The sequence below is a fragment of the Macrotis lagotis genome, chromosome 4 (genome assembly GCF_037893015.1).
Source record: "Macrotis lagotis isolate mMagLag1 chromosome 4, bilby.v1.9.chrom.fasta, whole genome shotgun sequence".
Lineage (NCBI taxonomy): Eukaryota > Metazoa > Chordata > Mammalia > Peramelemorphia > Peramelidae > Macrotis > Macrotis lagotis.
This window is the reverse complement of record NC_133661.1, coordinates 96,561,260-96,573,712: the sequence shown is the minus strand read 5'-3', so window position 1 is coordinate 96,573,712 and position 12,453 is coordinate 96,561,260. Positions and strand designations below refer to the sequence as shown.

Sequence of the window (12,453 nt, the reverse complement as noted above, 5' to 3'; positions counted from 1 at the left end):
CTAGAATGAAGATCTTGTGTTTCTTAGCATTGATGTTCTTCCACTATACCTTGTTTCCTATTATCTCAAATGGACCATGGTAAAGGTGAGGAATCTAAGAGGCTGGTCACTCAGCACACAGAGAAATTACATCTTTATTTCCACCACAATAAAAGATCATAGTTAATCTATAAAATGTTTGCTCATCAAGGAATGGTTATGGTCAATGACTCGGGCAGTCAGCTGGTGCATGAATTCTTGTAGACAAATGTGACTGTGTCCCTGATCCTTAAGAGTGGGGTAAAGATTAGGAAACCAACCAAATTTCAAGCAGATAAGAAATTTGAGTACATAGATATATTTCAATGAGCTGAAGCTGCTTAAGTCAAGACAAGGGTTTCATGTGTCCTATCCCTCTGCAGAACTTGTGTAGGATAATGGTTCGAGGTATTTCCCAGGTTTACAGGGTCCCCGATACACTGTTGGATAGTTATAGAGTAAAGAGGCACCAGTGTTACCTCTTCCAGGGGTTCTTCCAGTGGTATCATCATCTGTAAAATAAATAGTTGTTAGTTTTGAGTTCTGTGAAAAAAATTATATTAGAGGCAGCATTGTGTGTGAAGACTAAGAGTCCAGTTAATGAGGTCAGTGGCAAACAGAGGTACAATCTGATTTGTAAAGTAAAAGAGGATACTTACAAAGACATTTTGGTTTAAAGTTTTGGCAAAACTCCGAAGACACATCTAAATTTTTAAATGGTTTATCTTCTACCAGTCTGCAATTGAAATAGAAACCACAATATTAGTTCAAAAATGCTCTCAGAGTGCTTCCATAGTTCATGTACAACCAATAGATGATTTTCCTCCTGAATTGTGCTATCTGTAGGTTTTCTATGGGAACAACTGAAAGTCATTCCAACCCCTACCATCACCTCTCCAGTTGAACTAGTTCTAGAGTCCCACTCCAAAGTGGCAGGGTTGCTAGATGTCTGACAATGTCCAATCATACTGCTTGGGGATAACAAGAAATCCAATTGTTAGCTAAGGTTTATCCTCTAAGACGATGAGTTTTGATTGCAAAGAGTAAAAAATATTTAAGACTTGGTAGCAAATTCAAGTATAGACACATTTGGAGTCTGAACAAATTGCTTTGGATTTCAAATGCTTCTTCCTATTGCTAATCCCCAGCTAACTTCTTCAGGTAAGTCTTACTTTTCATATTTTTTTAAAGGACCTCTCTTGTGGGTTTCTGTTATTTTGACAAAATCTTCATAGCCCCGTTTTGACATCACATGATAACGTACGGCACAGCCAAGTTCTGTAACTCTGACTCTTGGCATGTGACCAGCCCAGCCAGGAATGTAGGGCTCCTCTGAAGGCTTCCTTTTATGATCGGCTTCTGCAAAGGGAGAAAAATCACATTGAAAAGCAATATCCCTAGTTAATCAGTAGGCAAGCACTCTCTTAAGTCACGAAGAATCCCAAAATTAGACAGTATGGAAGGTCTAAGCCAGTATCCATATTCAAAAAAAGCATTTCTTTACAACAAAAATGCTTCAGAAGTCACTTAGAAAAATTTTTACATTTATTCAAGAGTCTGATGGAGGGTCAGGAAATTTGCCCTTTGAAAATCAATTAATCGATCAACTAGTAATCATTAAGCAGTTATTATGTGTCCAGCAGTGTGCTAGGACTTGTAGATAGAAAGAATTTTACATTTTACCTAGGAGGTACCATCTACATATATTAGTTTAGGCAAAATATATGCAAACATAAAATATCAATGATGAAAAGAACCTTGACTGTGGAAGCAAGAAACCAGGGTTCCAATCTTGCTTCTGTCTGTTACCTATGTTCTTTGGACAAATCTTTTCTTCTCTCTCTCTAGTTCTTACTTTCAGATGAAATGGAGGGAGGAGGGTAGAATTATTTAGTCTCTGTTTCAGCTGTTTTTTTACCTGTTGACCCATCATTCTAGCATTAGCAAGTATAGATTGATACAGCTGTTTCCCAAAGTATATGTATATAGGTTTTTCCCAACCCAGTAATGTAAAAATGCTAAATGAATTAGCTTCCTATTTTCTTATCTACCACTCCCAAAATTTATTTAATCCATAACATACCTGAAATAGAATATTTAAAATATTAGTTTAACTATACAAAATCATAGGATTTAACATTATTATGGGAAAAAAGTGTTTTGAGAAAAAATATTCTTTCTGTCCTATTACCAGCAATAGTGACAATATCGTCAGTGTCAGGAGATGGTAGTTCCAAAGGGAAAAAACAAAGGAAAAGATGGTGGGGAACATATCTTCAGGTTTCAGTGCTTACATAATTCTATGTATCTACATAAGAGTGATATCTCTAGGTAAAGTTACTTCTCATGCCTGTATTAGGAAAATAATAAAAAATGGCTATATAGTAGCTTCTTAACTTCCAGTGTGGATAAAATTGGAAGACACAGTCTTTAAAAGAATTATATAATATAAAAATATAATATATAGATAAATTATATAGTTATATATAAATAAATTACATATTTTATATACTTACAAAATAAAATATATTAATATAATTATAGAAATATATTAAAATACAAAAATATTATGTGTATTACATGTATCTGTCTCTATTTTTTACTTAAATTGTGATTCATAGGAAGTTCATGATAAATAACTTCATCTTTACGTTATTGTGCTACAAGTCATAACATAACATTGTCTTCTTAACATAGTAATATGGCCAAAAATGTGAAAAAGAATTCACTTAACTTGTACAAGTTGTTCTCAAATTGAGTAATTAGAGGTTACTTGTTAGAGCTGCAAGTTAGAATAACAGTTATAGTTAATCTATTTTCTTTTCATTTTCTGAAACTAATTAAAATTTTTTTTTTTGCAAGGCAATGGGTTAAGTGGCTTACCCAAGGTCCACAGCTAAGTAAATATTAAGTGTCTGAATCTAGATTTGAACTCAGGTCCTCCTGTCTCCAGAGCCGGTGTTCTATCCACTGCGCCACCTAGCTGCCCCTGAAAACTAATTTAGCATTTATTGCGCCCCAAAAAGCTATTATGTGTCTAGAATGTTCAAAGCATTTTAATAAATTCGGGGGGGGGAGATAAGATAGAACTCCTGCTCTAGCTTACAGTCTAGAAAGAGAAATAAGAGTATTAACACAGATAACTACTACATATAATAAAAGCTGTAGTCACCCAAATGCTAATCATGACAAGGTTTTGCCATGGTTATGCCTTATCAGTATAAGAAAAATGATAATAGTAACTTCTTTAATTTAACTATTTGATATGCCAATCAAAATGAAGATTTGATATCTGTGAAAGAGAAGAATCAAGACAAATTACAATAAAATCCATTTGGGAAAACCAAAAGTCAAAAACAAGCCAGGGAAAATAACACAAATTCTAATACAAAGCAGCCATTCAATGGATAATTGGGCAAATGATATAAAGAGGTTTTAAAAAGAAAAACTTTAAATTATAAAGGCCCACATGAACAAGTACTCCAAATAATTAATAAGAAGGGAAAGGCACATTTGGTTTTATTAACCAAAATGCCAAAGATGGAAAAAAGAAATAAGCTAGTGATAGAGGGATTGTACAAAACAAGTATATCCATACAATATTATTGGAACTGTGAAGGGTCCAACAATTCTGGAAATCAGTTGAATTATAGGAAAATTTATTAAACAGTACACACTCTTTGATTACATTATAAAACATATTCCCCCTCCCCCAAAGAAATGTGACCCCAAATTTCCATATATACCAAACTATTCATAGAGCTTTCTTCATAGAAACAAACAACAGCAACAAAAACTAGAGACAAATTGAGTGTACATCAAATGGGAAAAGTTGAACAAATTAAATCATGATATTAAGAATGTAATAGAATATTATATATAAAAGCATAAAAACATGGAAAAATTGCTACGAACTTATTTGGAGCAAAGACAAAATAAAGAAAATAATATACACAGGGGCTACAACAATAGAAACGAATGCTACAAACCAGAATTTTAAGTATCTACTTTCAATCAGGATTTTATATTAGAAAGGCCTTGGAAGAATGGGAAAGATGTAAATAAACCAATGGAAATATTCCCCATCAATGTTCTGGGACACATCCTTCCCTCTCTTTATGCACACCCTTTGACTATATGGTTTACCAAGCACTTTATTTATACCAGCTCTTTGAAGAGGCACGTTGAAGTAGAGCTGTCTTCATTTTGAAAATGGATCTCAGAGAAGTAATTTGTCCAAGTTTCACATAGTTAGAAAATGTCTGATTTGGTGACACAAATTTAGTTTTCCTGACTAAGTTATCTTTCTACTAGACCAATGGTTCTCAAAGTGTGGCCTGGAGACACCCAATCCAAGACTCCTTTGGGGGATCTTTGAGGTCAAAACTATTTTCATAACATTAGATATTCTAATTTCTACTATAGTAAATAGTGATAGCTAAAAATAAGCTCTTTGGGTGAGTCTTCAATAATATTTAGGAAGATATAATTTTTTTTAAAAAATCCTTTACAAACTTTAAAATGTTATATAAATTGTGAGTGGTTGTTAACATTAAATAATCCACTTCAAAAAATCCACTCTCAAATTTATTACTCTACTTATGCCTGAACCTTTAATTGCTGAAGATTGTATTGTCATTTTATTTTGCAAGTTTCCAATTTTCTAAGTCTTTTAAAAGGTTAGAGGTAAAGACACAATAATTGTTCGGTCTTGCCTGACTCTTTGTGACCCCATTTGGGATTTACTTGGCAAAGATACAAAAACAGTTTGTCATTTCCTTCTTCAGCTTATTTTACAGATAAAGAAACTGAGATAAACAGGGTTAAATGACTTGTGCAGGGTCACATAGCTAGTAAGTGTCTGAGATCGGATTTGAACTCAGTGAAATGATTCTTCCTGACTCTGGCACTCTCCCAATGTTCTTATCTAGTTCTTATCTAGTAGACAGGGGTAGCAAAGTGACTAAATATAATTTCTGGAGGGGAAATGCCTATAAGACCCAGAGACTACAGTTATTGAGTCGGGGTAAGTAGTCATCCCCCCTTTCTCCTCTTCTCCCATAGTGTAATGCTATTTTTGAGGAGTTGAAAGGTGACCAAGTACAGACTTAAGGCTAAGAGAGATACCAGAATCTACTGGATGAAATTACAATTTACACTTAGTACATGTGCTTTTGACCTAGAAAATTTGTTGATTGATTTTATAAGGAGAAAATTCAAGACAGAAAGAGCTATCTGAACATGCCATAAACTACCTTGGGAGGTGATGTGTTTTTGCCAATCACTCCAAGTCTTCAAGGGATGACTATGACATCACTTGCTAGAGATGTCATAGAGGGGATTCATGTTTGGGAATAGCCTAAACAAGATGGCCTATGACACATATTAAAAGCTTACTTCCTTATTGAGTCCCCTTAACCCAGATGTGATTGCTCTAAGCCATCTTCTTGCTATTCTTTAACTCTTTAAACTCCCCACATTTGAGTTTTTCTTAGTCACTATTTTTGTAGTTGTTCCAGTTCTGCTGATTTTCTGCAACTCCATTTGGGATTTTCTTGGCAAAGATACTAAAATGGTTTGCAATTTCCTTTTCCAGCTCATATTACAGATGAGGAAACTGAGGCAAACAAGGTTAAGTGACTTGCCAAGTCACTTTGAACTCAGGAAGAGTTCCATAACAACCTTGGAGTGAATGACCAATCCAAGGTCACAGTGATAAAACTGGTCCTACACAACTCAGCTCTTCTAATTCCTGACCCAATGCCTTCTTCTTCCCATTAGAATCCATACTCACACTTGTAATGTTTTGTTTGGCTGATTTCAAAAACTACCTTTTTCATGCTTTCTAGTTACAAGATTCTGAAAGTTTCCTGTTCTTATTCATGAATCTCTCCCATTAAGAGAAAAGGGAATAAACATTTTGATGTCATCTACTTTGTCAAGGCATTGTGATAAGGACAAATATAATTTGATACTCACAACAATCTTTCAAGATAGGTTCTATTACTATTCTCATTTTATGAAGCAGACAGAAGTTAAATGACTTGCCCAAGGTCACAACTAATAAAGTATGTGAAGCTGGATTTGAACTCAGGTCTTCCCAACTCCAGGACCAGCTGCTTTATCCATTTCACCACCTAGCATCCATTTATTCAGGTATCCTTCATTTAATGATGAGCCTCAGTGGTCAGGTAAATTCTTACCACCAGTTCTGTTTCTAGGACCAAGTGATAGCAAAGGTTATTGAAAAACTGAGTACCTATCTGATATGGGTGATGGCAGAGATAGTAATCATGTATCATCCTTAAAACTGTTTCCTTGGAACAGATTTCATGTAGTTTGTCAGCAGAGGCAGCTCGGTATCTCAAGGCTTCCAGCTGATCTTTGTTTCTCCGAGTTACGTTATTGAATTCGTTGACACTGTTCATGGTGTCCTTATTGAAAGAAATCCCCATTCTGGTGAGCCGGAGAGGAATGTATCCTGCAGAAGTCAAATTAATATAAGGCAACATTAAACTTAAAAAGGAGAGCATGGAAGATCACTAATTACTTTATTTCCAATGAATGGCAAACTCAATGATATCTGAAATTTCTCACATGGCCAAAAGAACTGTTTGATTTTTGTTGAATAATGTTAACACCAGCAATGTGGTTTCATCAGCTATGCAACCTCCCTAGGATTGGGAGAAAAAATGACCTTGGAGGAGGGGTGGGAGGGGGAAGTCCCCTTCTGACAAAGATGTTGACAGTGATATTCTTTTGGAGTCCATCTCCTGATGTCAGCCTTAACAGCAAATGGAAGAATATTAATGTGACAAAATGATCATTCCAAGAAGTCATTGAAATTATTCATGTTTTTAGAAAGAATGCTTATTTTCTTTGACACTTCCAAAATGCAATTTTGGATCTTTCTTTTTGGCCTGTTTGGAAATTGCAGTCTTATTAACCAGAGACCAAATACATAAAAAAGTTAAGTGGGTTATATGTGAGACCCACCCCTGACCAATTTTTCACCATTTCTCTCAAAAATACATATAATCATTAAAATTAGCATGGGTAAAACAGAATTATTTATTGAAGCTTGATACTGAGTTCTAAACACTATAATATTGTCATAGTAAAATATTATTTTTATAAAAGGGTAGATGTGGAAAGACATGTTAAGAATGTAATTTAAAGCTTTAAAAAAATATGCCTTAGTTGAAGATACTATTTTGCCCTTTTTATCTAAATAGAACTAGACTTAAGATGACCCTCAAACCCTCATTTCAACACACACACACACACACACACACACACACACACACACACACACACATACTGCATAATATCTGGAATAATGGTGAACTTTGAGCTATTTACCTTCCCTTTCTCCTTTTCTAGGTAGCAAGGACTCTAAGGACAGAGAGATAGACCAGTGTGTAAAGAAAAGTGACTTTAAAATGAGGAGACTTGGCTCCTGAATCTTGGTTCTTGCCACATAATAAACTAAATAGTTATAGGCAAGCCTTATCCCTTCTCTGATATGCAATTTTCTCATCTTGAATCTGATCTACCTCTCTAGACTGTTGTGAGAAAAGGATTTTGCACATTGTTGAATAAAATTGAAAGCTATTATAATGTGGGAATAGCTAGGTGGCTCAGTAGATAGTGCGCCAGACCTGAAGTCTGAAAGACTCTTCTTCCTGAGTTCAAATGTGACCTCAACACTTAGCAAGTCCAAGCAAGACTTGGGCAAGTCACTTAACTTTGCCTCTGTTCTTTCATCTGCAAAATGAGATGGAGAAGGAAAAGGCAAACCACCCCAATATTTTTGTCCAGAAAACTCCAAATGGCACGGGTCGGCACTGAACTGAAATGACTAAAGAACATCAAAAAATTGTTATGTTGGGGTACTGGAGGTCTAATAATCATTAAGCATCTCTTAAGAGAGAGTAGGAGTAGGGGAAGGGTATTTATCTACTGCGCTGCTGACTCTATAACTGGCAGCCACTATAAGGCAGGAAAAAATCCTCCTCTTTAGAATGGGAAAGGGACCCTAGAGGTCACCTACTCAAAATATTATCCAAAAATGAAAGACTCAAATATCACATTTTAGGTCCTCTCCTTATATCAAAATCACCTACCTCCATATCCTGCTGTAATAGGAAGTTTTCTCATAAAGACTGGTGATTGGTCCATATTGTCTTTGTTAAGAAAGGAAATGGAAGATAAACATATTTAAAATTAAGTCAATGGACATGGTCACGTCTTATCTACAGGTTCTTGTGTTAGGTATAGTAGAATCCATAAAGATTAATCAGATATGATGGGTACAGTTGTGAATCTGGCCCTCTAACAATCAAGGCTATGTCCATAAAAGTCAGGAGGGTAATAGTCTTTGTGTCTAGATTTAACTGGTTGTTGGCTTCTTTTAGAAAGCAAATTTAATGAAAACTTCATTTTTAAAGCAGTTTAATAAACTCATTTTCTTGACCTGATTCAAAACATATATGGGAATAATATATACATATATATATATATATATATATATATATATTATGTTATAATACAAGGCTATAGGGAACATAAAAGCAGATTGATATTGTGTCCTACTGGCCCACAATACTTCACTTCTGGGCATCTTCAAATGAGTGGGAGACCTGGGCTTTTTAATATTTTCAATGCACACATCAGTTTCTTCTTAAGTTAGCAACCCTAGAATAAAATAATGATAATAACTTACACTTTGGTAGAGCCTTACTGTTCCCCAAAGGCTTCATATGTGTTATCTTATTTAAATCTCACACTATATAGCCTGGATAGATGTTAATTCAAATTCCATTATCCCCATTTTACAGATGAAGAATCTACCCAACAAAGTGGACAATAAAGAAAGAAAGACTCATGGTTGAAGCAATCTGAATCTGCCACTAAATTAATATGTGACTTCAGGTAAACTTCCTTCTCTGTTCCTATTTTCTGCTCAGTAGAATTAGAGGATTGAACAAGATAGTAGTTAAGGTCCCTTTCTGGTTCTAATATGCTATGATTTTCTAGTCTTATGATGGAGTGCCACTGAGGTCTTAGAAATAATTATGAGGTATATAAAACTGGGATCCTGCCAAGTAGGGCAAATCTCCCCAGTATCCAAGTGAGTTACTGCCATAATAATAATAAGATTAAAAAATGGGTGGCCCTCCCAGAAAGAGTGTTATGTATGCTAGTGCAATAAATCAAGATTAAGTGAGGCTTCACACATTTATATTTTTGTAATTGTATCACCATGATATTTGGTTAAAATGAACATCTATATTGCAATGGAAATTAAGAGGGGGTGGGAATAAGAATGTTTATCTCTTTTTTTTTCCTGGTGATATCATGGGTGTGAGCAACTGCCAGTGTCGCAACTCTCTTCAATGATGTGGTTAAGCAATTTGTTTTTATTTAGTTTATATAGTCTTGTAGTAATAACTGGAGGCACTAGAAGACCTGGGGGCACCCATAGTCATATAATCAACTTTAATTCAAGTTTTCCTGATTCCAAGACTGACCCTTTGTCCATTCTATGAGGTTGTCATGAAGTTTCTCTGTAGATATCTTTTCTTTGTTGGTAGAGTGAAAAACATTGTCTATTGTCTATTAAGAAAAATGTGCTTGCTCTTTTTGTAGTGGCAAAGAATTGGAAATTGAAGGGATGCCCATCAACTGAGGAATACCTAAACAAGTTATGATATATGAATGTTATGGAATACTATTGTTCTATAAGAAACCATAAAGGGTCAAACTCTAGAGAAGCATAAAATGAATTACAGGAGCTAAGAGAAGCATGGAATGAATTACAGGAAGCTGAGGGAGCAGAACCAAGAGAATAATGTACACATTAGCAACAACATTGTGAGTTGATAAACCTTGATGGATACAGCTCCTTCTCAGTAGTTCAGAGAACTAGGACAACCCTAGGAGACCAGCTATGGACAATGCTATGTCCCCATCCAGAGGAAGAAAAACAAAATCAAAAAACCCTTCAGAACAAACACTACATTCCTTTTTTAAAAATTTCTCAAGTATTTCTTTCCTATCTCCTGGTTTTCTTTTCCCTTAATCCTAATTCCTCATACCAAAAATGACTAATTTGTAAACATGTTGAACACAAATGTATATGTACAAAATTTACCTGACTGCTGCTGAAAGGAGGGGGGTAGGAGGGGAGGATGGAAGGAAATTATGTAATTAATAAATATTCACATGCATATGGATGAAAAACTTTCATAACATGTAATTGGAAAAATAAGATAAATATCAGTTGAAAAAATGTACTTGGGGTTAAGTTAGTCAATTATTATTAATTAGTTATGCTATTAAGGTTTGCTGATTATAAGTAATTTAATACCTGCCCCTTAAGCAGGTATTAAGCATTATCTGATGGACCCTGCATCCACAACAAAAGTGAACCACTGCCTATATTTCTTACCAGCATGTTCCTGGCTTCCTCAAAGCTAACCCTAATTAGCTTAGAGGTCTCCCTCTAAGCATATTTATGATAAATTAAATGAGATTGTGAACGTGAAAGTACTTTGCCAAGGGTGAAAGGCTAAACATCATAGAGAAATATTTGGATTCTCTGTAATTAGCATATTATCATAACTGAAGTTTATTTAATCAGGTACCCTTTCCAAAAAGAAGATTTTGTACGTTAGTAAAGTAAATCAAGATGAGAGGGGCTACCCACATTTATATTTTTATAATTGTTATCTCCATGAGATCTTATTAAAATGAACATCTATATTGCAGTGGAAATTGGTGAGCAGGGGCAGGGGCAGGAAAAATTGGCAAAAATAAGACCCTGTTTATTCCTTCTTTTTCTGGTGTTATCATGGGTATGGGCAGCTGCCAGCATAGCAACAATCTTCAATTATGTGGATCAGCAATTTGTTTTTATTTAGTTTATATAATCTTTCAGAGATACCTGACAACATTAGAAGACCATGATCATTTAAACAACTTTAACTCAGGTTTTCCTAATTCTCAATAGGGTAGAAATTAGTCATTCAGTCCCTGCTTGAAAACTGCCAGCAACAAAGGTATTTCTGAAGCAATATTATTACAGCGCTCTTCATCTCTGAGTCTATTTCCTTCTCCAAGGACATCCCTGCCTGCTTTCCAAACCTTGCAAACAAATATCTATCAGAGCTTGAAGGGACGTTAGAGACCAATAATTACATTTTACAGATGGGGGCAATGTTGTACAACTGCCTAGAGTCTGAGAATTTGATCCAAACTGCATTCGTTATCAATTGGGCCAATCCCTTAATCTCTGTGGACCTCAGTTTCCTCATCTATTAAATTGATGGGATTGTACCAGAAGGGGGTGGGTGGGAGGGATCTCCCTCCCAATTCTAAATCTAAGATCCTGTGAGGATCTCACTTGGCCAGTTTCCAAGAGCATGTGGCACTCATCCAAATCATCCTTCCTTCATAAAAGTCCTTTGCCATAAAAGAAGACCCACTAACCTTGAGGTTAAAACACCTGCCTCCGGCTCTTACTGGCTGCGTGACCTTGGGCAATGCACTTCACCTCGCTCTACGCTTTCCCTCACCTGTAAAGTGAGGATGTCTATCATCTTTCCTTCCTAACGCCCATGACTCTTTGGAGGCTCAGACGAGCTCATGGAAGCGGTACCACAAATCATCCTCTGAAGCCAGGTCAGGAATTCGCGGCCACTCGCCCCCGCGTGCTCGAATGGAGAAATCTTCTGAGACAGAAGGTGTGTGGCAAGCATCTACCAGAGAGAGCGGGGCTAAGGGGAACGGTGTGGGGGGGAGGATGGAGGGGAAAATGGGGGAGATGGGGAGTTGGGGTGGATCCCAGGAGGGGCAGATGGGAAGGCGAAGGCTCAGCGTGTCGGAGCAGGGGAGGGGAAGAGGGATGCGGCAGGGAGGCTCACCCACCGGGCTCCCCAAGGTCGCAGTATGTAACTGCCGGGCTGGAGGAGAGGTGGCGGCTGCTCCGCGGGACCCGGGCCAGGACCCCCCAGGACCGGCGCGCCCCTCGCCCCATAGCCCCGCCCCCACATTATGCGCTCAATAGCATCTCTAGCGCCGTTCCTTCCAGCTGCTGGGGTAGCCCCTGCGCATCTCGGTGATATCTGCGAGTCATCGAGTCCTGCAGATAGGGTCCCCCCTCACCCCCCAATTCCCCTCAGCATCACCTTCACCTGGACAACCAGGTGCTTTGAGGCCTTGCTGGCTTTGTAAGGGCGAGCCACTATCGCCTGGCCAGGATACTGAGCGTGAAGCCCGGGTACCTCAGGCTTAGAATTTGGGGTCCTGGTTAAGGGGCGGGCTTCTTGCTCCACCCTTGAGGAAAGGGCTGCGGTGAGATTTCAGGGGGGTGGGTTCAAATGTTGTAATAATAGTTGAATGGCTAGGAAAACTGTTAGTATAGTCAATTAT

At 37.0% G+C, this 12,453-nt stretch overlaps 1 protein-coding gene across 6 annotated transcripts; it reads right to left on the bottom strand.

The window, feature by feature from the left end:
- Positions 1–317: 317 nt before the first annotated feature.
- On the bottom strand, positions 318–12,043 carry SPMIP5 (sperm microtubule inner protein 5). Of its 6 annotated transcripts, none has more exons than XM_074231893.1 (7): positions 11,950–12,043; positions 11,512–11,780; positions 8,145–8,204; positions 6,278–6,499; positions 1,191–1,377; positions 678–754; positions 318–530 (listed from the first exon to the last, which is right to left on the bottom strand). In XM_074231893.1, exons 3-7 carry the CDS (start codon positions 8,197–8,199, stop codon positions 388–390), a joined length of 684 nt encoding a protein of 227 aa, XP_074087994.1. In that variant the 5' UTR covers positions 8,200–8,204; positions 11,512–11,780; positions 11,950–12,043; the 3' UTR covers positions 318–387. The 6 variants fall into 6 exon arrangements, with proteins under 6 accessions (XP_074087994.1, XP_074087997.1, XP_074087996.1 ...); XM_074231896.1 differs by having other exon boundaries at positions 11,512–11,597; positions 11,950–12,041; XM_074231895.1 differs by having other exon boundaries at positions 11,946–12,035.
- Positions 12,044–12,453: the final 410 nt, after the last annotated feature.